Source organism: Anolis sagrei, chromosome 11 (genome assembly GCF_037176765.1).
Source record: "Anolis sagrei isolate rAnoSag1 chromosome 11, rAnoSag1.mat, whole genome shotgun sequence".
NCBI lineage: Eukaryota > Metazoa > Chordata > Lepidosauria > Squamata > Dactyloidae > Anolis > Anolis sagrei.
In genome coordinates this window covers 24,494,364-24,520,829 of record NC_090031.1, presented here as the reverse complement: position 1 = coordinate 24,520,829, position 26,466 = coordinate 24,494,364, and the positions used below count along the sequence as shown (strand labels likewise).

The window sequence follows — 26,466 nt, the reverse complement described above, 5'->3', positions numbered from 1 at the left end:
AGCTGTTGATACAGGATTTTAATTAGTTTTTTACTTTTCCTTAAGATTATGTCCCATAGGCCTTTGTCTTGGCAAAAGCCCATTTTCTCGTCTTCCTTAAATCCCTGGTAGATTTGATAATATTGCAACCACGTTGTATTCTCCCTTAATTGTTTTATTTCTTCTATAGATTTTATTTCGAGTTACCCATTCTCTTTTTATTTAAAATTTGATGATACGTTAACCAATTAATGTATTGGTTGATCCATTTCTTACCCGTTCCTGAGACGTCTGGTAGCGAAGGTGGAGAGCCGTGGGATCCCAGTCGACGGCAAGGTTGGCGTTGCCCATGTGAGCCCTCTCTTCGGTGCAGTCGATTTTGCAGCCATGGCAAAAACTACACAAGGAAGGGAGGACACAGAAGTGGGGCGGAAATGAATCCTCGTCAACACCCCACCATCTGGAGAGCATCAGCCAACCACCCTAGGTTTGTTCCCAGTTCAGGAGAGAGCCACTTACCGGTACCAGGGACACCAAGCACAGGAGTTGCCGTCCTTCTGAACCACTCGCAGGGTGAAGGGGTACTGGTAACCCAAGCTATCATCACTGGGAAAAATAAAGACATGGATCATTATTATTTCACCGCTTTGAGCCGCCTGAGGGCTGAGAAAAGCGGTATAGAAATAAAGTAAATAAATATTATAATAAACCTTTATTTATACCCCGCTACCATCTCCCGAAGGACTCGGTGCGGCTTATAAGAGACCGAGCCCAAATACATCAGTAAAACACAACAACAACAATACAGGGTTAGTCAAAATGAATAGGCCAATAAGAAATACTTATTTATGTAATATTGGCCTATTCATTTTGACTAACCCTGTACAATAGCAACAAACTCATAAGCAGGCAAAAACATTAACAATAGCACCGCGGCGCATTTATTATTATGTTGATGCGCAAAGTCCCAACTGAGTGCATCTTAGTCCCAGGTTATTTGAAAGACCATATCATATCCCATATGAACCTGTTTGAATTTTAAGGTCTGTAAGCAAGGATTTCTCTCTATCCCACTGCCTTCAGGGGTATGTTTGGTGCAAACACAAGGAAGGGCCTTTTTAAGGCGACTTCCACACTTTAGGACTTCCTCGCTAAGGATGTTAGGAAGGTTCCTCCCTTGTCTGTACTCTGGGTTCCAAACCCTGTCTGATCTTGGAAGCTAAGCAGCATCAATAGGACTTGGATACGAAACTTCCAATGAATACCTGGTGCTACAGGCTCTATCTTTGACTATTTGTTGCCTAAGAAAACCCTATGAAATTGATGGGGTGGCTATAGATCAGGCATCCTCAAACTGCGGCCCTCCAAATGTTTGGGCCTTCAACTCCCAGAATTCCTGACAATTCTCCGATCATCTGGAGAGGCCCTGCTCGCACTCCCACCTCTGTCGCAGGTGTGACTGGTGGGGACGAGGGAGAGGGCCTTCTCGGTGGTGGCCCCTCGTCTCTGGAATTCACTCCCTAAGGACATTAGGCATGCCCCAACTTTGGCAGTCTTTAGGAGGAGTCTGAAAACGTGGTTATTCCAATGTGCCTTCCCAGAATAAGAAATTCCCAGCAATCTGTCCTTAAATGCACTTTATTAACGACCTAGGATTGTTTTTGCACGCCCATCACTTCCCGAAAATTCACCCTAATCATATTTTACCTGCCATGTCCAGCATATTTTAAAATTTTAGTTATTACATTTGGCCCAGTCATAAGTTTTTAAATGTCATCGTGCTATTGTTAATGTTTATTGTTTATTTGCTAATATGACTTTTATTTACTGCGTGTACTATTGTTGTTTTTGCTTTGTTATTGTTGTGTTGTGGGCTTGGCCTCATGTAAGCCGCACCGAGTCCCTTGGGGAGATGGTAAAAAGGTAAAGGTAGTCCCGTGACATTAAGTCCAGTCATGTCTGACTCTGGGGTGTGGTGCTCATCTCCATTTCTAAGCCAAAGAGCCAGCGTTGTCTGTAGACACCTCCAAAGTCATGTGGTCGGCATGACTGCATGGAGCGCCGTTACCTTCCCGCCGGAGCGGTACCTATTGATCTACTCACATTTGCATGTTTTCGAACTGCTAATTTGACAGAAGCTAGGGCTGACAGCGGAAGCTCATGCCGCTCCCCGGAATCGAACCTGCGACCTTCCGATCAACAAGCTCAGCAGCTCAGTGCTTTAATCCACTGCGCCACCGGGGGCTCCAATAAAGTATTATTATTATTATTAATATTATTGAACAAGCTCGTTCAGGCTTCTGGGAGTTGGAGGCCCAAACAGTGGAGGATGCCTGCTATAGATATATACATATCTATATATGTATATTACAATTTAAGGAGCCCCCGGTGGCGCAGTGGGTTAAAGCACTGAGCTGCTGAGCTTGTTGATCGGAAGGTCGCAGGTTCGATTCCGGGGAGCGGCATGAGCTTCCGCTGTCAGCCCTAGCTTCTGCCAACCTAGCAGTTCGAAAACATGCAAATGTGAGTAGATCAATAGGTACTGCTCAGGTGGGAAGGTAACGGCGCTCCATGCAGTCATGCCGGCCACATGACCTTGGAGGTGTCTACGGACAACGCCGGCTCTTCGGCTTAGAAATGGAGATGAGCACCACACCCCAGTGTCAGACATGATTGGACTTAATGTCAGGGGACTACCTTTTACCTTTATATTACAATTTATAATATTATAATGTAATTCAATATAATACTAATATTATTATTTTTTAATCGTGTCAGGAGCGACTTGAGAAACTGCAAGTCGCTTCTGGAATGAGAATACCAATAATATACTAATAATAATATGATATTATAATTATATATTTATATTACATGTAATATTACTAATAATATTACAATATAATGGTATAGTGCAATATAGTAATATTTAAAACTGATATTGTACTATGCTAATAATATAAGATAATGTATGTTTATATATCTTGTAAGCCGCTCTGAGTCCCCTTTGGGGTGAAAAGGGCGGCATATAAATGTCGTAAATATAAATAAATAGTGTTGAAGAGTTGGAGGCACATACAAAGATTTTTATTATTACCATATATACTCGAGTATAAGCCAACCCGAATATAAGCCGAGGCACCTATTTTTACCACAAAAGACTGGGAAAAATGTATTGACTCTAGTAGAAGCCGAGGATTGGAAATGCAGCTACTGGTCAATTTCAAAATAAAAATAGGGACCAATACAATTATATTAATTGAGGCATCAGTAGGTTAAATGTTTTTGAATATTTACCATATTTCAAAGAATAGCACTAAACTATCTGCGTAAGAGGAAGTATAGGGTCCATAAACATAATATAGTACCAATAATTACTTTATAATAATAATCTATATATATCAAAATGTAGTGTTCGTTTGTGGGATTAACACAACTCAAAAACCACTGGATGAATTGACACCAAATTTGGACACAAGGCACCTATCAGGCCAACAAGTTGGGAACCCCTCCCTCCAGCACCAACTGCCACTCTGGGCCAGAGTGAAGAGAGAGGGGGCTTCGGGACAGTTCAATCTTGCTTTCAAACTCACCAGTCTTGGGCATGATTACTGGCCTCTTGGGGAGGGAGGGGGCTGGCAAGTCGGGACACTTGGATCCATACGGCGTCATACAAGTCCCTCTTCCGCGTGTGAATGGTGCAGGGAACAATCAGGGGCATGCCAAAGAGGCTGGGCCGGTTCTTCTGAGCCGAAAGGAAGTACATCTCTGTCCGCATCTGCGATTGACATTGGAAGTTATTTCAAAGACATCAAGAGTGACACACAAAGGTATTCAAATAGAAGATGGCTTTGAAAGGCAGCAGATCACAGGAGCTGTCTTCTTGCCTCCTCCTGAGAATAATGTATAATATCACATAGGACTACCACCTCACCCGCTTCATAGGAAGTCTGCTACAAAACAGGAGCTTTTTTGTTGAGTTCCAGGGACAGAGAAGCAGATGGCGAAAACAGAAGAACGGACTACCTCAGGGGAGTGTGCTTGCTCATCAATGCTCAACATTTACACAAATGCCCAGCCACTGCCAAAAGGGACAGAGAGTTGCATCTATGCTGACGATCGTGCCATCACCGCTCAAGCAGGGAGCTTTGAGTCAAAACAACACAAAGAACCACTGCTTTCTCCTAAATGGCACCCAAGGTGGCTCCCAATGTCTTTCCTCTACATATCTGCCCAGCCTCTGAGAGCAAAAGTACAAGTATGTGATGGAAATCAAGTAGCAAAGGGCAAGCACTTATCATCGGTGTTACGTTCCAGGACCAACCGCGAAAAGTGAAAATCTGTGAAGTAGGGACGCTACATTTATTTTAATATTTATACATTATTTTAGTAGAGAAAGGTAAAGGTTTTCCCCTAACATTAAGTCCAGTTGTGTCCTACTCTGGGGATTGGTGCTCATCTCCATTTCTAAGCCAAGGAGCCAGCGTTGTCCGTAGACACCTCCAAGGTCATGTGGTCGGCATGACTGCATGGAGCACTGTTACCTTCCAGTCGGGGCAGTACCTATTGATTTACTCACATTTGCATGTTTTCGAACTGCGTTGTCCAGCGTTGTCCGTAGACACCTCCAAGGTCTTGTGGTGGACGCTCACTCCGCTCCCCAGATTTGAACCTGCGACCTCTCAGTCAACAAGTTTAGCAGCTCAGTGGTTTAACCCACAGGCACCACTGGGGGCTCCATTATTTTAGTATTTATACACTATTTTAAGTCTTTATTTCAAGTGTGAGCTTGTTGACCGAAAGGTCACAGGTTTGAATCTGGAGAGCGGTGTGAGCTCCCACTGTCAGCCCCAGCTTCTGCCAACCTAGCAGTTCAAAAACATGCAAATGTGAGTAGATCAAATAGGTACTGCTCCGGCGGGAAGGTAACAGTGCTCCATGCAGTCAGGCCGGCCACATGACCTTGGAGGTGTCTACGGACAACGCCGTCTCTTCAGCTTAGAAATGGAGATGAGCACAGAGTCTAAGAGTCGGACACAACTGGACTTAATGTCAGGGGACAACCTTTACCTTAGTCTTTATAAACCCTCCCCACACAGTTATACACTATATAACCAATAGGGCTGGGCAACCACGGAAAAATTTGTTTCTAAACTCGATTCGTTTTTAAGGGGTTTTTGCGTTTCGATTTTTAAAAGAATTCCGAAATTTTTCTTTTAAAAAAAGTTCAAAATTTACGAAATTTCGGAAATTTACAAAACAATTTTGAAACAATTACAAATCGATTGGTTAATGGCGGACGCGACCGCGCAATATGCTAAAAAAACCTCCAAATGGGACAGGGGGAACTTCTGAAGCTTCCCTCTCCCTCTGTTGTTGACTGTTGGTGTGATAATTATATTTTTTTTCACTGATAAAACAAACAACAACTATAAAACTTGCACCAGACATGTGGAAATAACAACGAAACAATTTCGAAATGATTTCGAAACAATTACGAAACGAATTGAAAAATTCGTTTTGATTTTTAGTTGCTCCTGAATAGTTCAATATCGCTTCGTTATAAAAAAATTAACGAATTAATAACGAATTACGAAATTAACGAACAAAACCGCCCAGCCCTAATAACCAAGATACCTATCTGACCGCATCTCGGCCTACGAGCCCACCAGGACTTTGAGATCATCCGGGGAGGCCCTGCTCTCGATCCCGCTTGCCTCACAGGCACACCTGGCGGGGACGAGAGATAGGGCCTTCTCGGAGGTGGCTCCTCGGCTGTGGAACACCCTTCCCGTGGACATCAGACTGGCTCCTTCCCTGGTGATATTCCGCAGGAAATTAAAGACTTGGCTGTTCAAGAAGGCGTTCGAACAAGAAGTGCAATAATTGGTAATGACGACAGGAATGGAACAACGGAAAATGATACTGGATTGTGGTTCAAATGATGAGACGACGAGAATGGCTTTTTGTATTACTGATACTGTCGATGTTTTTGATGATGATGTTTTTGGTTATTGCTAGATTGATATTTTAGATTGTGTCTTGAATTGAACCTGTCCTTTCTATGTTGTACACCACTGTGATTCGCCCTCGGGCTGAGAACAGCGGTATATAAGCAAAGTAAATAATAATAAATAAATAACCCCTTCGTGTTGTTCACGTAATCCTCGGCTGCGGCTTTATCTGCAGAGGCAGCCTCTCCATACAGACAAACACTCTTAAGTCCATATTGAAAAACCATGAAACAGCGAGTCCGCCAAAAGCGAACCGCGAAATAGCAAGGGACCGCTGTAAACCAAAGCTTCAATCCTACCAAAGTCTTGGAATTCCAAGGGATAAAAACCTACAAAGTTTGGACTTTACTCTCGACTATACTGAAAAACAACAAAAGATCTTGTTGTGTTGGTTCCCCACTAACCATTTTCCGGTGCACCGCAATGATGTAGCCGATGAAGGGGCTGTCGGAAGGTAAGACCGCGTGACCATTGGGTATCGTGTTGGAGAAGCCGTTCTCCATCCTGCAGGGCACCACCGTGTTCGGCATCCCGTTCGGGATCAAGGTGGGTCGAGAAAGGTCCCCATTCATCAGCCCCCCGAGCATCCCGTTTGCCGGCTGTCCGTTGTGGAATTCTAAAGAGAAATGGATGGATCCGTGAGACAGAATTACACTGGAGAATACGAGTGGGGTCCAGCAGAGCAATTCAGGGACAAATGTAGCCTTTGTTGCAATTCTGTACTAGGTTTCTGCTGTTTTGTCAGCAGCCTGCCTTTTCCTCACTGCAAAATATTTTTATTTTACCTGTTTGAACAGGACTTGAAGAAGTCGACGTGGGGGACCCGGGGATCGGTATCTCGAATGCGCACAAAGAAGAGCTGGTAGAGTGCCGGACCTTCTGGTTGTCTTGAGGAAAGTTCTTTCAAAAGAGAAAGAGAACTAATATTATGGAGCGCTTTCTCACGCGACATGTCGTACTCCAGAGCAGAATCGCCTCTGACTTTAGACACCACACCCGCTGAGTAACATGAGCAAGCAGTTTATTTAGGAATACATGTAGCCAAAGCAATAAATAGCAATAAAAGGAAAATTACACTCTTTAGCCCAGGGGTCCTCAAACTTTTTAAACAGAGGGCCAGGTCAAAGTCCCTCAAACTGTTGGAGGGCCAGATTATAGTTTGAAAAAAACAGGAATGAATTCATATGCACCCTGCACATAACTTATTTCTAGTGCAAAAAACACTTAAAACAATACAATAATTAATAAATATAAACTTATTAGCATCACTGTGTACAAACCCACACGATCTCTCTGATCATCTGGAGAGGCCCTGCTCACGCTCCCACCTCCATCGCAAGTGCTATTGGTGGGGACAAGGGACAGGGCCTTCTCGGTGGCGGCCCCTCGACTCTGGAACTCACTCCCCAGGGACATCAGACATGCCCCAACGCTGGCAGTCTTTAGGAGGAGCCTGAAAACGTGGTTGTTCCAGTGAGCCTTCCCAGAATAAGGAAAACTCTCAGCAATATGTCCTCAAATGTACTTTAATATTGATTTAGGGTTGTCTGCGCGCCCTCATCTTTCTCTGAAAACCCTATTTTAATTTGTCTTACCTTGTTCATGCCCAGCACTTTTTGATTTTAAATTTTAATTATTACATTTGGCCCGGCCATAAGTTTTCTAAATGCTGTATGTTGCGATATTGTTATTGCTTATCGTGTATTTCTGTTTTGAGTTTATTTTAACTGTTTTGTATTGATTATTGTTATTGCTTTTGTTTATTGTATGTGCTGTGGGCTTGGCTTCATGTAAGCCGCACCGAGTCCCTTGGGGAGATGGTAGCGGGGTACAAATAAAGTTTTATTATTATTATTATTAGTAGTAGTAGTAGTAGTAGTAGTAGTATTTTAGTGGGAAGTGTGGACCTGCTTTTGGCTTTGAGATAGGATTGTTGTTATTGTTGTGTGCTTTCAAGTCGTTTCAGACTTAGGTTGACCCTGAGCGAGGGCCAGTTAGATGACCTTGGAGGGCCGTATGCGGCCCTTGGGCCATAGTTTGAGGACCCCTGGTTTAGCCAGTATTGCACCACCTGACATCCGCTGGGAAGTAGCAACCAATAGTGAAAAGACCAAAGCAGTGACATCTCCGGCCAAACCTCTGTTTGGATATCAGCCAGCATGACAATGGCTTAAATCAAGAAATAGTTTTCTAAGAGCTAAAGAAACACTTGCTGGAACACCTCAGCAAGCGAGAGTCCAAAAGTGGCAGGCTAAAACCATGGCTGATACCAAATGAGAGACTCCCCCCTGGACACACAGAAAACTGGGTGACTTGGAAGGCACTGAACAGACTGCGCTCTGGCACCATGAGATGCAGAGCCAACCTTAAGAAATGGGGCCATAAATTGGAATCCTCGACATGCGAGTGTGAAAGAGAGCAAACCACTGACCATGAACTATTTATTTATTTATTTATTTACTTACTTATTTCATTTATATACCGCTTTTCTCAGCCCTCGGGCAACTCAAAGCGGTTAACAATAGCAAAAATTCAATGCTACAATGCAATCTGAGCCCTGACACATGCACAATGCACATGCAACACCAGAGGAACTCCAAGTGGCCAGCTACTGGTCAAAATAATAATAATAATAATAATAATAATAATAACAACAACAACTTTATTTTTATACCCCGCCAACCATCTCCCCTAGGGGACTCAGGGCGGCTTACAAGGGACATGCCCAAGATTACAATTAAAACACACATATAAAACACTTTAACCAATGAAAACATCAGATAAAACCAATAACAACACAATTGAAAGCAATATAAAAACAAAAGATGCTTAATAGAATACCAAGTTTGCAAACTTTGTGTGTGTGTGTGTGTGTTTTGGTTCGCTCCTGACATGATAAACGAATAAATCCCCATTCCTATCATGAATATCAACATAAACATCAGACGCAATCACAGGCTGACATACAACACTACATTCCTTATGGACCACACAGTCACCTGTGATCAGTTGTCAGTGGAGTTCAAAATACCCCGAGGTGTTTGAATAGCAAACAGTCAAACAGCAGTTACCTTGATGTTGGAGCTGTGTACTTCTGCGAGGAGGATCTGCTCCGGCTTCAAGGCGCACAAGTCGCTGAGGTGCTTTTTCAGCCCTGTGTACTTCTCATCCATGTTGAGCCTCAGACCATATCGAACGGGGGTCGTGCCGTCTAACTTAGTGACTAGCCAAGAAGAGAAGAAAACACCCTTGAAAAAACGCAAGTTTGTACAGTGTTCCCTCACTTATTGTGGGTGTTACGTTCCAGGACCACCCGCAAAAAGTGAACATCCGCAAAGTAGGGAAGCTATATTTATTTTAATACTAGCCGTCCCCTGCCACGCGTTGCTGTGGCCCAGTCTGTTGATCTGGAAAATAATGAGAAAGTGTTGGTTTCTAATATATGTAATTCCTTTATGCTTGTGGGTAAACAGTATTTCTTGCTGTTTCTTTGTCAGTGTTGATGTGGAGAGTGTCTGGTTTGTCTACTCTGGAATATGCAACATATCATTGTCCTTCTTTAAGGGTCCCTTTCAAATCTATGATACTATATCTCTGTGTGTGAATCATATCTATCTATCTATATTGATGGCTGGATGGCTCTTTGTCAGGATGGCTTTGATTACGTTTTCTTGTCTTGATAGAGTTGGATTGGATGGCCTTAAGTATTTTCTGTTGGTCATGGGGTGGGAAGTTCTGTGTGAGAAGTTTGCCCGATTCTGTTGTTTGTGGAGTTCAGCATGCTCTTTGACTGTATGTGAACTGTGAATCCCAGTGACTACAACTTCCAAATGTCAAGGTCTATTTCCCCCAAATGCCATCTGTGTTCATATTTGGGTGTATTGAGTGCTTGTGCCAAGTTTGGTCCAGATCCATTATTGTTTGAGTCCACAGCGCTCTCTGGATGTAGGTGAACCACAACTCCAAAATTCAAGGTCAGTGCCCACCAAACCCTTCCAGTATATTCTGTTGGTTATGGGAGTTCTGTGTGCCAAGTTTGGTTCAATCCCATTGTTGATAGAGTTCAGAATGCTTTTTGATTTTAGGTGAACTATAAATCCCAGCAACTACAACTCCCAAATAACAAAATCATAATTTTTTGAGTGATGGTCACTCCTTGTGTTGTGAGACATTTTGTTGCCAAATTTGGTGTGATTTTGTTCATAGTTTTTAAGGTACTCATTATGACCAGAGCATTTATATATATATAGATTTATACATTATTTTAGTAGTTATACACTATTGTAAGTCTTTATAAACCCTCCCCACATGATTAAACACTACATAACCCTCCTTGAACGTGTTGTTTGTGTAATCCTCGGCTTCGGCTTTATCCACAGAGGCAGCCTCTCCATACAGAAAATCCATACTGAAAACCACAAAACAGCGAGTCCGCAAATAGCGAACCGCGAAGTAGCAAGGGACCATTGTAATCATGCGGAGGTTGGAGTATTATTTCCACAGAGCTATACGATGGGGGAAAAAAACCAGGCAAAACCATAACATCCCCAGAGTGGAAAAGGGGGACCCAAGTATTCTTATACCTCACCTATAATTTCTATGTGCATGTAGCTGTCCATCGGGAGGGGCAACGATAAGAAATTAAAGGGGTCAAAGCGCACGCTGATGTGGCCGCAAGTCTTGCACTTGACTTGAGATCTCAACTGCCCATGGAACAAGTCCACCACAATCGAACGGTTCCTCCGCAGGTGATTCTCCCAGGCCTGAAAAGAGAATGAACTTTCACATCTTTCTTTTTAAAGGTCATCATCATCATCATCACCATCAACATCAACATCCTAGGTGACAACAAAATTGACCGGAAGCAATTGATAAAACTTTACATGATATGATGATTTAAAAATCAAACTGCAAAGACCCTGGCACAAACCAGTCAAGAGCATCCCAGACGTGATTGGCACACTAGGTACAGTGCCTCAAGACCTTGGCCTGCACTTGAAAACAATTGGCATTGACAAAATGATCATCTGTCAGCTGCAAAAGACCACCCTACTGAGATCTGCACACATTATCTGCTGATACATCGCACATTCCTAGGCACTTGGGAAGTGTCCGACGTGTGATTGAATACAAATGGCAGCATAGCCATCTTGTTTCATATACCAATCAAGTTGTGTATCGAATAATAATGATAATAATAATATTTTTCAGTAAAATAATAATAATAATAATAATAATAATAGATAGGAGTTTAGGAGGAAAAAGATGTGGGAGAAACAATAATAATAACAACAGCAGCAGCAACAAACCCATACATTTTAAAGGTCATAATAATCTTCATCACCATCCACATCAACATCTTAGGTGACAGCAGAATTGACCGGAAGCAATTGATAAAACTTTACACGATATGATGATTTAAAAATCAAACTGCAAAGACCCTGGCACAAGCCAGTCAAGGGCGTCCCAGACGTGATTGGCACATTGGGTACAGTGCCTAAAGACCTTGGTCTGCACTTGAAAACAATCGGCACTGACAAAATTACCATCTGTCAGCTGGGATCTGCTAATACAACAACAATTCTTTATTGACTAGTCAGTTTTGACCATACCAAAGCATGCAAAACATACACACTTGCCCATACATACAGTAAAACCATATATGAATACAAGGCATCCTGGCCTACTGGCCTGTCAACCCACTCCTAAAATCTGTCAATACATCACACATTCCTAGACATTTGGGAAGTGTCCGATGTGTGATTGAATACAAAAGCCAGAATAGCGATCTTGTCTGATGTACCAATCAAGTTGTGTATCAAATAATAATGATAATAATAATATTTTTCAGTAAAATAATAATAATAATAATAATAATAATAATAATAGATAGGAGTTTAGGAGGAAAAAGATGTGGGAGAAACAACAATAACAACAGCAGGAGAAACAATAACAACAGCAGCAGCAACAAGCCCATACATCACACAGTCCTAGACATTTGGGAAGTGTCTGACGTGTGACCAAATACAAAAGCCAGCATAGCGATCTTGACTGCTGTGTACTCCTCTTGTTGTGTTTCAAATAATAATACACTTTATTTATATTCCATTTTATCTCCCTGGAAGGACTCAGAGCCGATTGCAATACACAAATGAGGCAAACATTCAATGACTTTTTACACACACAGGGAACAACATACAGCAAGGATAAAGGTAAAGGACTTATTTCTACAGATAACTTAATCGTACTTTTAATTCTTGTACGACGCAAATTCACGAGCTGTATCTACTTTTTGGAAGATGTAAATGGTAGATACTCACCTCTGCAGCCACCTCCCAGTCGGGACGCCCATCGCTGTCCTTCAGTTCTACATAGGGCTTTTCGTGAACACGGTTCAGATCCTCATGGAGGCCGTCCAAAAGAAAAGCCAGGAGCTCCTGAGAGTCTTGCTGCTGGAATCCATTAAAGCGAGGAGCATACTTCGCTATCGTCCACTGCAAGGAAGCAAAGGAATGCTCTTTGATTGTAGGTGAACTATAAATCCCAGCAACTACAACTCCCAAATGACAAAATCAATTTTTTTGAGTGATGGTCACTCCTTGGGTTAGTAGATGTCTTGTGGCCAGATTTGGTGTCAATTCCCCCAGTGGTTTTTGAGTTCTGTTAATCCCACAAACGAACATTACATTTTTATTTATATAGACTAGCCGTCCCCTGTCACGCGTTGCTGTGGCCCACTCTGGTGGTCATGGGGGTTCTGTGTGGGAGGTTTGGCTCAATTTTATTGTTGGTAGGGTTCAGAATGCTTTGTGATTGTGGGTGAACTATAAATCCCAGTAACTACAACTCCCAAATGTCAAGATTCTATTGTCCCCAAACTCCACCAGTGTTCACATTTGGGCATATTGAATATTCGTGTAGAGTTTGGTCCAGATCCATCATTGTTTGAGTCCACAGTGATCTCTGGATGTAGGTTAACTACAACTCCAAAACCAAAGGACACTAGCCACCAAACTCTTCGAGTATTTTCTGTTGGTCATGGGAGAACTGTGTGCTAAGTTTGGTTCAATTCCATCATTGGTGAGGTTCAGAATGCTCTTTGATTGTAAGTGAACTATAAATCCCAAATGACAAAATCAATTTTTTGAGTGAAGGACATACATTGGGTTGTTAGGTGTCTTGTGTCTAAATTTGGTGTCAATTTTTCCTGTTGTTTTTGAGTTCTGTTAATCCCACAAACGAACATTATATTTTTATTTATATAGATAAAGCATTCCTACTGTGCGGATTTTCACTTATCTCGGTGGTCCCGGAACATAACACCCGCAATAAGTGAGGAAATCATAGAATCAAAGAGTTGGAAGAGACCTCATGGGCCATCCTGTCCAACCCCCTGCCAAGAAGCAGGAATACTGTATGTGTTTTCTGATGGTCTTCGAAACCCATTTGCAACCCCCCCCCCCCAGGGGATCCCGACCCCCAGGTTGGGACCGCCTGACTTCTTCTTACCCGTAATTTTAAAGGCGCGATGTTCTTTTGCGTCCCACTCCACAGCTCTTGGATCAAATCACCGTAGCATTTGGCCATATGTCCCTTCATTCCTATCGGATTTGTCCTAGAATGGACGATTATCACATGTGAGTGCTCTTTGTTGCTTTTCCAAAACAAACAAGTCAAAGATTCCAAGGACCGCTCTGGATATTACCCAGGGATCCTCAGAGAGGCGATCCTCTACTTCTCCTGTCTCCTCATCCCTGAAAACACTGGCTACAATGGAAGCTCTTCCAAGACTCGTAGCTCTCCACTCTGGGCAGAACTGCTCTAGTCCCCCTGGTTTCAAAGCCTCCTGACAATCAAGTTACCTGTTGAGTTCATACAGATGTCTGCCTGAGATGAAATACTGAGTCAGCGGTTGTGTGTTACTGACACACTGGATGCTGGAATTCATGAAGCAGGTGTTCCCCAGGTTGCTCAGGCCCGTGGCCCCTTTTTCCGTAGGGACTGGGAAGAAGAAAAGGGTTATTAGAATGACAACACCACCTTTCAGTGCCCAACGCCCATGTTCTCACTGAGAAACCCTCAATGGCAACCTATTTACTTATTTTATTTATTTATGGTATTAATAGCCCGCTTTTCTCAGCCATACGGCGAATAAAGGCAGGTTGCAGATTGGCACAATTTGATGCCAGACATTCATAAAAGTGAAATTAAAAACAATCAACATAACAATAATAAAGGACTGAATGAAAAGTAATGCCTCCATCTTCATTACTTGGGTTTGGATGGGAATATTTTAATAAATAAATCACAGAAATAATCCTTAGATGCAGGCGAAACGTCAGGAGAGAATGCCTCTAGACCATGGCTATATAGCCCGAAAAAACCTACAACAACCAAATCCTTAGAATGTGCTCTTTAACTACAACTGTGACGCAGTGGGTTAAAGCCCTGTGCCGGCAGGACTGAAGACCGACAGGTCGCAGATTCGAATCCGGGGAGAGGCAGATGAGCTCCCTCTATCAACTCCAGCTCCTCATGCGGGGACATGAGAGAAACCTCCCACAAGGATGATAAAAACATCAAAAATCATCCGGGCGTCCCCTGGGCAACGTCCTTGAAGACAGCCAATTCTCTCACACCAGGAGCAACTTGCAGTTTCTCAAGTCGTTCCTGACACAATTAAAAAAAAAACTACCACTATTCACTTTTTGACATAATAACCAGACAATTAGATATATTTCTGCCAACGATGAACAAGTTTTCTGAAGTCGTCACGGAAGAAGTCGACACTGAGTCTCACAGTTCTCTCAACGTCTTCATCAGAAGCATCAAGATGTCCTCACAGATCTTCTTTCATTGTTGGGAAGAGATGGAAGTCAGATGGTGCTAAATCTGGACTGTATGGAGGATGTCGTACGGAGGTGAGATCCAGTCTGTGCTCTTTCATTTCAGGCATCAGCTTCCTGGGTACCCGTCATGCACAGATCTTCCGATAGTCAAGTAAAGCAATAACGTGACCCACACGTTCTTGTGAAATGCCAATTATGCTTGACATTTCTCTCTGAGTGATACGATGATCGTCCTGAATCAATCTGTCAACCTTTTGCTTGTGAAACTCAGTGGTTGCTGTCACAGGACATCCAACTCTTTGTTTGTCATGCAAGTCAGATGTTCCCACCTCAACATCTTTAAACTTACTCGCCCAATGATGCACAGTACTCACATCAACACAATCACCATAAACAGCTTGCATTCTCTGATTAATCTTCTTTGGGGTGACACCTTCTGCTGTCAAGAATTCAACGACTGTAAGTTGCTTAAGTCGTATTGACCAACAGTCTGTGCAGGGTTCCATACTTTGCACTTTAACAATACAACCGTTCAATGCTAAGGCTTCCTGCCAAAATCGAACTGTATAGGAGAGTCTACTGAACAAGCCAGTTCCTGCCACATACCAGTACTGCCATCTGTTGAGTAGCTACGAAGGTGGAGGCATTACTTTTCACTTTAACAACACAACTGTTCAATGCTAAGGCTGAACAAGTCAGTACCTGCCGCATACCAGTACTGCCATCTGTTAAGAAGTTATGAAAGTGGATGCATTACTTTTCATTCAACTGTCGTATACGGGATGTAACCAGAGCATGGACCACGTCTGACTTCCAAAGGTACAGGCGCAGCTGGTGCACAAGTTTGTTCAACCTCATTTATTTATTTATTTATTTACTATTCTTGTATACCGCTGTATCTCAAGCCCGAGGGCGACTCACAGCCCTCATCCAGACCTCATCCAGACCGTCACAGCGGCCAAGCACTGGTTCAGGACTTAGTAGAAGGTGGAAAGGAGTGACCTTATCCCAAGATTTTCTAAAGTTTCTCATCACATTCCTGGCCCAAGGTTTTGGATTCTCCTGTGAAGATCATCACAACAACGGCTTGTAATTCAGAATATGGGGTCAAGAACACAACAACGGCTTGTAATTCAGAATATGGGGTCAAGAAAGGAGATACCGTCACGTACCTTTATGCCGATCTATTTTGCTGCTGTTTGCAATAAAGGACATTTCCTCGGGCCAACTCATGTCTTTGTTCCGGACTGTGAAAAGACACAACAAAATAGAAATGTACTTGAGGGACAGCAAAGAAAGTTAGGAAGTCAGTATATGCCGAACAGCAACGCTTTTTCAGGTTGGGGATTCAAAAGAAGTTGTGTCACCGACTCCATCGTTTTGCGTACCTTCTATAATTAAGTGTTGGTCATCTTGGATGTTCAGGTACTCCAGCGTGTGATCCTCATCGTCCAGAAGCGTAAGGTAGTTCTGCAAAGAGAAGAATGGGTCAAATCCTCTTTAACGTACAGCCTGCCTCCAAGTCGAGCAATCTTTGGGCTCTTGTCACTGATGGATGGCAAATCAGAGCGCCTGGATAGCAACTTAGTGAAGGCCACAAATTACCCAGAGAAGCCATTACTTGAGATAGGTCTCGAAGAATGCTGAGTCTAGCTACCTTATATACTCAAGAATAAGTTTTTCAGCCTTTTTTTAAGGCTGAAAAAGCCCCCCTCGGCTTATACTCGAGTCAAGTTTATTTATGATTTTACTCTATTATTATTATTATTATTATTATTACATTTATTATTTTTCTCTATTTATTATTATTATAACATTTATTATTTTATTCTATTTATTATTGTTATAATTACATTTGTTATTTGACTCTATTTATTATTGTTATTATTACATGTATTATTTTACTCTATAAGTAGAATCATTATTACATTTATAATGTAATATGAACCGGGTTGTGGCGCAGCTAGGTTGTGGCGCAGCTATGAACCGGGTTGTGGCGCGCTAGGAGTCAACTGCATTAAAATCACTACCGACTGAGAGGTTATGAATTCAAAGCCAGCCTAGGCTTCCGGCCATTTGTCTAGCTTGCTGTCGGCCTTTGCAGCCCGAAATACAGTTGCATCTGTCAAGTAGGGGAGTCTAATTTAACTAATGTACAACGCCATAAAACACTCCAGCTGCGTGCAAAAGAATGAGGAAGTACTCCATCGGTGTCACAAGTGGATGGTGAAGAGACAGCTCCCCCGGTGGCCGGAATTCAAAAAGCATACCTTCATGATCCTGGAAAGTTAAATAGCCTCTGTGTCTCTGTCTATATATGTTGTGTGTCTATGGCATTAAATGTCTGCCATGTATATGTGCATTGTGATCCACCCTGCGGGGTGAGAAGGGCGGAATATAAATATTTATTTATTTATTGTATTTGTATACCGCCTTTCTCAGTCCATAGGCGACTGATGGTGGTTAAATACTGTAAACAAATAAATACTGTCAATTTTACTTTATTATTACATTTATTATTTTACTCTATTATTATTATTACATATATTATTTTACTGTATTATTATTATTATTATTATTATTATTATTATTACATTGATTATTTTACTCTATTATTACTGTTATTATTACATTTCCATTACTTTACTCTATTTTTTTATTACATTGATTATTTCACTCTCTTTATTATTATTGGAAGAACAGTCTTACCTTAAATTACAGTTTTATGTAAATACTAGCCATCCCCTACTATGCGTTCCTGTGGCCCAGTCTGTGTAGATGTGTTTTGTGTGTGTGTATATATGTGTGTTTGCATGTGTGTGTGTATATATATGGGTGTATATATGTGCGTGTGTATATATTTGTATGTTTATATGTGTACATGCATATTGTGTATATGTGTGTGCTTCTCTATATGCATATTTGTGTGTATATATGTGTGTATGCGTGTTTATATGTATATATGTATGTGTCCATGTATGTGTGCATATGTATGTGTGTGTATATATGTATATTTGTGTGTGTTTGTGCATATACATACAAATGTGTGCATGTGTATATGAGTGTATGTGTATATGTATACATGGTATATTTTTGGGGTTTTTAAGTCTGCTCCGATGAGGTTTTGTGTGTGTGTGTTTTTAGGGGTGATAGACACTTGGTGAACTGTTAGGTGTATTGTGTCCAAATTTCATGTCAATTCGTCCAGTGGTTTTTGAGTTATGTTAATTGCACAAATGAACATTACATTTTTATTTATATAGATTTACTGTATTTGTATACTGCCTTTCTCAGCCCGTAGGCGACTGTAAATAAATAAATCTGTAAATAAATACTGTAAATAAATACTGTAAATACTGTTAAATACTGTAAATAAATAAATCCTGTAAATTTTACTCTGTTATTACATTTATTATTTTACTGTATTATTATTGCATTTATTATTTTACTGTCTTATTATTATTACATATATTATTTTACTGTAGTATTATTATTATTATTACATGGATTATTTTATTCTATTATTACTGTTATTACTACATTTCCATTATTTTACTCTATTATTATTTTTATTACATTGATTATTTCACTTTCTTTATTATTATTGGAAGGATGCCTAAGCACATTTAGATCGAAGAAGGTGAGAATAATGGTTTAATCAGAGCTTGACAGTCTTACCTGAAGTTACAGTTTTATGTAAATATTCAGAAACGTTTAACCTACGGATGCCTCAATTAATGTGATTTTATTGATGTCTATTTTTATTTTGAAATTGACCAGTAGCTGCTGCAGTTCCCACGCTCGGGTTATACTCGAGTCAACACAGTTTCCCAGTTTCCCAGTAAAATTAGGTGCCTTATATTTGAGTTGGCTTATACTTCAGTATATACAATAAATATGAAATGCAGAAGGCAATGCTTTGGAGTACAGTGTTCCCTCACTTATCGCGAGTGTTAGGTTCCAGGAACTCGGCTCTTACCTCGCTGTTGTACAGCCACAAGCGCATGTCCTCCTCTTTGATCCGCAGCCTCTGCGAGAGATATTCGTGGATCTCCTTGATGGTCTGCATGCGGCTAAAGCAACCCGTGTAGGCCAAGACCCGCTTTAAGGGGGCACTGGGCGAGGGGACGTTCCCTGTACAAGGAGGGCAAAGACAGTGAAAAATGGGAGAAAATACCCAACAGAGTAATATAGTACTCCACTATTCTTGGCTAGCTTAAGCTGAACAGCTAAAACTTCCAATTCCCCCAGGCAGCAATGAGCCAGGCTTTGAAGTTGCAAGGCCATTCAATACTAATCAAGGTGGCCAAGAGCAACATTCACACTTGCATCAAACAGACAAGAGTTATTTCTTCCATCCTGGACATTCCACAGATATATAAACCCCACTTGCCTAGTTTCCAACAGACCCAATCTCTGAGGATGCCTGGCACAGATGTGGGCGAAACATCAGGAGAGAATGCTTCTGGAATATGGCCATAAAGCCCGCAAAACTCACAGCAACCCAGTGACCAGTTAATGTTTACTAAGGCTAGAAAGTGGGCAAAGCGTGGCCCATTGGCACCTCATGGCATTTTGATGAGCCTGTTTTAGGGGGGAAATTCTTTTCAAAAGTCCTGGTACAGTGTTCCCTCGGTACTTCGTGGTTTACTTTTTGCCGACTCGCTGTTTTGCAGGTTTTTTCCTCCTGGTAACAATGGAGTGTGGAAGCGGGTTTCACCCTCTCGCTCAGGAGGGAGGCAGCCAATCATTAAAAAAAAAAAAAAAAAAGAGAGAAGAGATACAAAGCAGTATGCGTATCATGGCCTTATAGCCCCTTCCTTTTAGCTAGCAAAAAAAACCAAAAAAAAACCAGTGTACGGTGCCTTTAAATCTCTCCTTGCTTTTGCTTCACCCTGGAAAGCGATATATATATATATATATATAGAGAGAGAGAGAGAGAGAGAGAGCGTCCCTACTTCACGGATTTTCGCTTTTCGCGGATGGTCCTGGAACGTAACACCCGCAATAAGTGAGGGAACACTATATTTTTCTAAAGAGATCAAGTAAACTCCTTTATTTATTTTTATCCCGTGTCTCTCACAGTGCAGAGACTCAAGGGAGCTTTTCTTCATCTGCCGGGTGTGCAAAGCGCTAATGAAAGATAAGAGGGTTCCTCCCTTTTCCGGGACTCCTCTCTTTTCTAGGTAAACGTAAAAATTCTCCATAACATGACGTCTAGTCATGTCCGACTCTTGAAGGGGGTGCTCATCTCCATTTCTAAGCCCAAGAGCTGAAGTTGTCCGTAGACACCTCCAAGGTCATGTGGCCACTGGTATAACTGCATGGAGAGCCATTATCTTTCCACAAAAGTGGTACCTACTGATCACTTATTGCGGGTGTTACGTTCCAAGACCACCCGCGAAAAGTGAAAATCCTTGAAGTAGGAGCATTCTTGCTCTCTTGGTCTCTCACTATATATATATATACACTATTCTCACACTTATTGCGGGTGTTACGTTCCAGGACCACCCGTGAAAAAAGAAAATCCGCAAAGTAGGGACGCTCTCGCTCTCTCGGTCTCTCTCTCTATATATATATACAGTATTCTCTCACTTATCGCTGGTGTTACGTTCCAGGACCACCCGCAAAAAGTGAAAATCCGCAAAGTAGGGACGCTCTCTCTCTCTCTATATATATACAGTATTCTCTCACTTATCACGGGTGTCACGTTCTAGGACCACCCATGACAAGTGAAAATCCGCAAAGTAGGGACGCTCTCGCTCTTTCAGTCTATATATCTATATATACAGTATTCTCTCACTTATCGCGGGTGTTACGTTCCAGGACCACGCACGAAAAGCGAAAATCTGCAAAGTAGGGATGCTCTTGGTTTCTCAGTCTATATATCTATATATACAGTATTCTCTCACTTATCGTGGGTGTTACGTTCCAGGACCACCCGTGACAAGTGAAAATCCGCAAAGTAGGGATGCTCTCGCTCTCTGTCTATATATCTATATATACAGTATTCTCTCACTTATCGCAGGTGTTACGTTCCAGGACCACGGGCGAAAGGTGAAAATCCGCGAAGTAAGGATGCTATATATGTATATTGAGTTCTGAGAGTGAAGCACTGTACACTTTTTTTTTGCTTTTTTCAGGCTGTCTGGCCATGTTCCAGAAGCATTCTCTCCTCATGTTTCGCCTGCATCTATGGCAGGCATTCTCAGAGGTTGTGAGGTCTGTGACTTTGTCCACATGCTTCTTGTGGATTTCAGTGGCTTCTCTGCGTAGTCTGACATGGTGAGTTGTTAAGAGTGGTCTAGCATTTCTGTGATCTCATATAATATGCTGTGCCCAGGCTGGTTCATAAAGTGCTCTGTAATAATAATAATAATAATAATAATAATACAGTGTTCCCTCAATTATTGTGGGTGTTACGTTCCAGGACCACCTGCAAAAAGTGAAAATCCGCAAAGTAGGAACGCTATATATGTATATCGCATTCCGAGGGTGAGGCAGAAGTGAGGAGAGATTTAAAGAAAGGGGCTATAAGGCCATGATTTACATACTGCTTTGTATGTCCTCTTTCTCTTGATTGGCTGCCTCTCTTCTGAGGGGGAGGGTGAAACCCCCTTCCACACTCCATTGTTGCCAGGAGGTGGGATTAGAATGCCACTCTGGGCAACGGCAACCATTCATAAACTGGGAGGCAAAAACCCACGAAACAGCGAGTCTGCGAAAAGCGAACCGCGAAGTAGTGAGGGGACACTGTACTCACAGGTGCATGTTTTCGAACTGCTAGGTTGGCAGAAGCTGGGTCTAACAGCAGGAGCTCACCTCGTTCCTTGGATTCAAACTGCCAACCTTTCGGTCAGCAAGTCCAGCGGCTCAGCGGTTTAACCCGCTGTGCCAACAGGGGCCCCTCTCTCTTTTCTAGCTCATAGGAAAGCAAGGTTTTTTAGACTCTAACTCCCAGAACTCCCCAGTGAAATAGGAAACGCTGGGAGCTTAAGTCCAAAAAACTAACTTTCCCACTAATACTTTAAATTCCACAAACAGAGAGATGCACTCTCTCTCTCTTTTTTTTGCAAGCAGTTGTAATCAAAGAGCAAAATCAAAATGACCCTTTTCAAATCAAGTCAGCAAAGCATCTCTTTCTCTTCCCACTTTAACCTTTCACAGAGCAAGCAAAGGATTATCGTTCTCTTTCGCATACAAAATACAAACAAAAATAATTTTACGGCAATTAAAAGGCGAGAGGATTAGGTATAAGATTACAGCAAGAAAGCGCAACATTGGGGCGGGGGGGACGGGACGCGCTTGGGATTAATCGTCGATTTTGACAATTAGTGCAGAGCAAAACAAATTCCAAATCACAATCAGGCGAGAAAGCCCCAAAATCAGAATTAGTGATGTGTTTAAGGAAAGGTGGCGCCTGCTGCTGGAGGCCCGGGGAGAGTTGGGTAGCCAATTGGATCAAGCAAGAAGCCGCTGATTAGAAGAGATTTGAGGATACGTTTCTTTTCACAGGGTGGCAGGACGAGCAAAGGATTCGGGGCAAACCCTAAAGCAAGCTCTTATTAAAAGTCTTTTCCCCTGAAGAGATCGAGCAACGGACTGAACGTTAAAGTAAAGAGGGGAATTCAGCACCGAAGGCCTGCCGGGATGAGTAGGACTGCCACCGGGACTGCCAAAAAGGCAAATAAAAACGGAAATACACCTCTCGTCTGGTTAAAGTTTGCAAGGAAGACCCTGAAATGTATACAAGGTTTTTGAAGGAAATGAACCACCCACTGTTACTACTACTACTACCACTACTACTATGAGGATTGGATGAAAAGGAATGCCTCCACTTTTTCTACTTGGGTTTGGATGGGAATATTTTAATAAATCAAACGCAGAAATAATCCTTTGAATGTGCTCTTTAACTACCACTATTCACTTTCCCACATAATCACCATTTCTGCCAACAATGAACAAGTTTTCTGAAGCCGTTACTGAAGAAGTCGACACTCTGTTTCCGCAAACAGCGTCTCACAGTTTTCTCAACATCTTCATCCAAAGCATAATGATGTCCCTGCAGATCTTCTTTCATTATCAGGAACAGATGGAAGTCAGATGTTGCTAAATCTGGACTGTATGGAGGATGTCATACGGTGGTGAGATCCAGTGTCTGAAGTTTCAAGTCTGTGTGCTTTCATTTCAGGCATCAGTATCCTGGGTACCCATCGTGCACAGATTTTCCAATAACCAAAAATGCAATACCACTATTCACTTTCCCACATAATCACCAGACAATCGGATTCATTTCTCCCAACGATGAACAAGTTTTCTGAAGCCGTCACAGAAAAAGTCGACACTCTGTTTCCGCAAACAGCGTCACAGTTTTCTCAACGTCTTCATCCAAAGCATAATGATGTCCCCCCAGATCTTCTTTCATTATCGGGAGCAGATGGAAGTCAGATGTTGCTAAATCTGGACTGTGTGGAGAATGTTGTATGGTGGTGAGATCCAGTCTCTGAAGTTACAAGTCTGTGCACTTTCATTTCAGGCATCAGCATCCTGGGTACCCATCATGCACAGATCTTCCAATAACCAAGAAAAGCAATACCACTATTCACTTTCCCACACAATCACCAGACAATTGGATACATTTCTGCCAACGATGCACAAATTTTCTGAAGCCGTCACAGAAGAAGTCGACACTCTGTTTCTGCAACCAGCATCTCACAGTTTTCTCAACGTCTTCATCAGAAGCATAATGATGTCCCCGCAGATGATCTTTCATTATCGGGAACAGATAAGTCAGAAGGTGCTAAATCTGGACTGTGTGGAGGATGTCATCCAGTCTCTGTAGTTTCAAGTCTGTGGGCTTTCATTTCAGGCATCAGCATCCTGGGTACCCATCATGTACAGATCTTCCGATAGCCAAGCAAAGCAATAATGTGACCCACACGTTCTTGAGAAATGCCAATTATGCTTGAATTATCATCTCAACTTCTCTTCCTTTTTCCTTCCCTTTCTCCCAGTATCATTCTCTTCTCTAAGCTTTCCTGTCTTCTCATGATGTGCCCAAAGGACTTCATCTTGGCCCTGCTTCCTTTTTACTTCCATGTTCTTAGCATCAGTCTCTTCTCCAAGCTTTCCTTATGTGGCCAAAATACTTCATCTCAAACTCTCTTCCTTTTTCCTTCAATTTTCTCCAGCATCCTTATGTTCTCTATGCTTTCCTGTCTTCTCATGATGTGCCCAAAGGACTTCATCTTGGGCCCGTTTCCTTTTTACTTCCATTTTCTTAGCATCGGTCTCTTCTCCAAGCTTTCCTTATGTGGCCACAATACTTCCTCTCGACCTCTCTTCCTTTTTCTCCAGCATCATTCTCTTCTCCAAGCTTCTCATGATGTGCCCAAAGGACTTCATCTTGGCCCCACTTCCTTTTTACTTCCATTTTCTTAGCCTCAGTCCCTTCTCCAAGCTTTCCTTATGCGGCCAAAAGACTTCATCTTGACCTCTCTTCCTTTTTCCTTCCCTTTTCTCCAGCATTATTCTCTTCTCCAAGCTTTGCTGTCTTCTCATGATCAGTCAGGAAGTTCTTCCTCATGTTCAGGTGGAATCTCCTTTCTTGTAGTTTGAAGTCATTATTCCATTGCGTCCTAGTTTCCAGGGCAGCAGAAAGGAAGTTTGCTCCCGCCTCCCTATGACTTCCCCTCACATACTTATACATGTCTATCATGTCTCCTCTTAGACTTCTCTTTTTCAGGCTAAACATGCCCAGCTCTTTAATCCGCTCCTCTTGAGGCTTGTTCTCCAGACTCTTGATCATTTGAGTCGTTAAACCCTTGTGCCGGCAGGACATAAGACCAACAGGTTGGAGGTTCGAATCCGGGGAGAGCATGGATGAGCTCCCTCTGTGAGCTCTAGCTCCCCATGCGGGGACATGAGAGAACCCTCCCACAAGGATGGTAAAACGTCTACACATCCGGGCAACATCCTTGCAGACAGCCCATTCTCTCACACCAGAAGCAACTTATAGTTTCTCAAGTTGCTCCTGACATGAGAAAAGAAAAATGAGGTGGGAACCAGCTCTTCCGGTTTCACTTGTGCTGCTCACAAGTTTTAAGAAAAATAACTCCAAACATTCAAAGAGCTTTTGATAAGAGCTTTTGGGGTAGTTTTTGTAATCATTTTGGAATGGGGGGGAATAAAGCAGGAGGAGAATTGCCCATCACCGGCCCTGCTTTTTAGAGGATTTTGGAAGGATCATTTACAAGTGCGGCGGCAGCAAAGGCGTCCACGTCGGGGCGATGGGGCAGCCCTCCCTTTGGAGACCAGGCAGCGGGATTCTTGCTGTATTCTTACATTACCTCTCGGCAACTGGTGAGGAAACATCCTCAGGCTCATCATACCCATGTTCACCCAGATATTGGACTGCTGCGTCCGGGTGGCCGGCTGCTGGCGCAGGAAGAGCAGGTAGCGGGGAAATAGCTCCAGTTCGGGGTGGCGGGTTGTATTGTTGACAATCACCTGTGAAGAAAGAAAGAAAGAAAAAAGGGGAAAAAGAGAGGAGGAGAAGGGAAGGGAAAGGAAGAAAAGAAAGATGTGTGGGTGGAATTCATCATCTATCAGGGGCAGTTTGTGTTTTCCCTGAATGGCAGAGGGTTGGACTAGATGGCCCATGTGGCCTCTTCCAACCCTATGATTCTACGATCTGGTGGTACAATGTAATACAGTGTTCCCTCACTTATCGCAGGTGTAACGTTCCAGGGCCACCCGCGAAAAGTGAAAATCCGTGAAGTAGAGACGCTCTCTCTCTCTCTCGTTCTCTCTATATATACACATACAGTGTTCCCTCACTTATCGTGGGTGTTTCGTTCCAGGACCACCTGTGTAAAGTGAAAATCCATGAAGTAGAGACGCTCTCTCTCTCTCTCTCTCTCTCTCTCTCTATATATATATATACATACAGTGTTCCCTCACTTATCGCGGGTGTTTCGTTCCAGGACCACACGCGAAAAGTGAAAATCCACGAAGTAGAGACTCCTCTCTCTCTCTCTCTCTCTCTCATATATATATATATATATATATATATATATATATATATATATATATATATATACACGGTGTTCCCTCGCTTATCGTGGGTGTTACATTCCACTCACGAAAAGTGAAAATCCGTGAAGTAGAGACGTTCTCTCTCTCTCTCTCATATACACACACACACACACACACACACACACACACACATATATATATATACACACAGTTTTCCCTCACTTATCACGTGTGTTACATTGTAGGACCACTCACAAAAAGTGAAAACCCGTGAAGTAGAGACTTTCTCTCTCTCTCTCTCTCTCTCTCTCTCTCTATCTATATATACAGTGTTCCCTCGCTTATTGCGGGTGTTATGTTCCAGGACCACCCGCGAGAAGAGAAAATCCATGAAGTAGAGACGCTCTCTCTCTCTCTCTCTCTCTATATATATATATATATACACACAGTGTTCCCTCACTTATTGTGGGTGTTACGTTCCAGGACCACCCGCGAAAAGTGAACATCCATGAAGTAGGGACACTATATTGATTTTAATATTTATACATTATTTTAGTAGTTATACACTATTTGAAGTCTTTATAAACCCT

General features: G+C 42.3%; 1 protein-coding gene across 2 annotated transcripts in view; it reads right to left on the bottom strand.

Annotated features, from left to right (window-relative positions):
• Positions 1-26,466, bottom strand: part of USP32 (ubiquitin specific peptidase 32) — a 152,799-nt gene that overhangs the window by 17,403 nt on the left and 108,930 nt on the right. The window contains exons 16-29 of one of the 2 annotated variants that reach the window (XM_060756995.2): positions 25,189-25,348; positions 18,819-18,973; positions 16,228-16,309; positions 16,012-16,086; positions 13,853-13,991; positions 13,500-13,605; positions 12,311-12,484; positions 10,579-10,753; positions 9,062-9,213; positions 6,776-6,890; positions 6,395-6,606; positions 3,570-3,754; positions 499-585; positions 256-376 (exon numbers count right to left, since the gene is read on the bottom strand). In XM_060756995.2, the coding sequence (XP_060612978.2) occupies positions 256-376; positions 499-585; positions 3,570-3,754; positions 6,395-6,606; positions 6,776-6,890; positions 9,062-9,213; positions 10,579-10,753; positions 12,311-12,484; positions 13,500-13,605; positions 13,853-13,991; positions 16,012-16,086; positions 16,228-16,309; positions 18,819-18,973; positions 25,189-25,348 (1,938 nt within the window). The remainder of the gene's footprint in view (positions 1-255; positions 377-498; positions 586-3,569; positions 3,755-6,394; positions 6,607-6,775; positions 6,891-9,061; positions 9,214-10,578; positions 10,754-12,310; positions 12,485-13,499; positions 13,606-13,852; positions 13,992-16,011; positions 16,087-16,227; positions 16,310-18,818; positions 18,974-25,188; positions 25,349-26,466) is intronic. The other variant, XM_060756996.2, reaches the window with a different exon arrangement.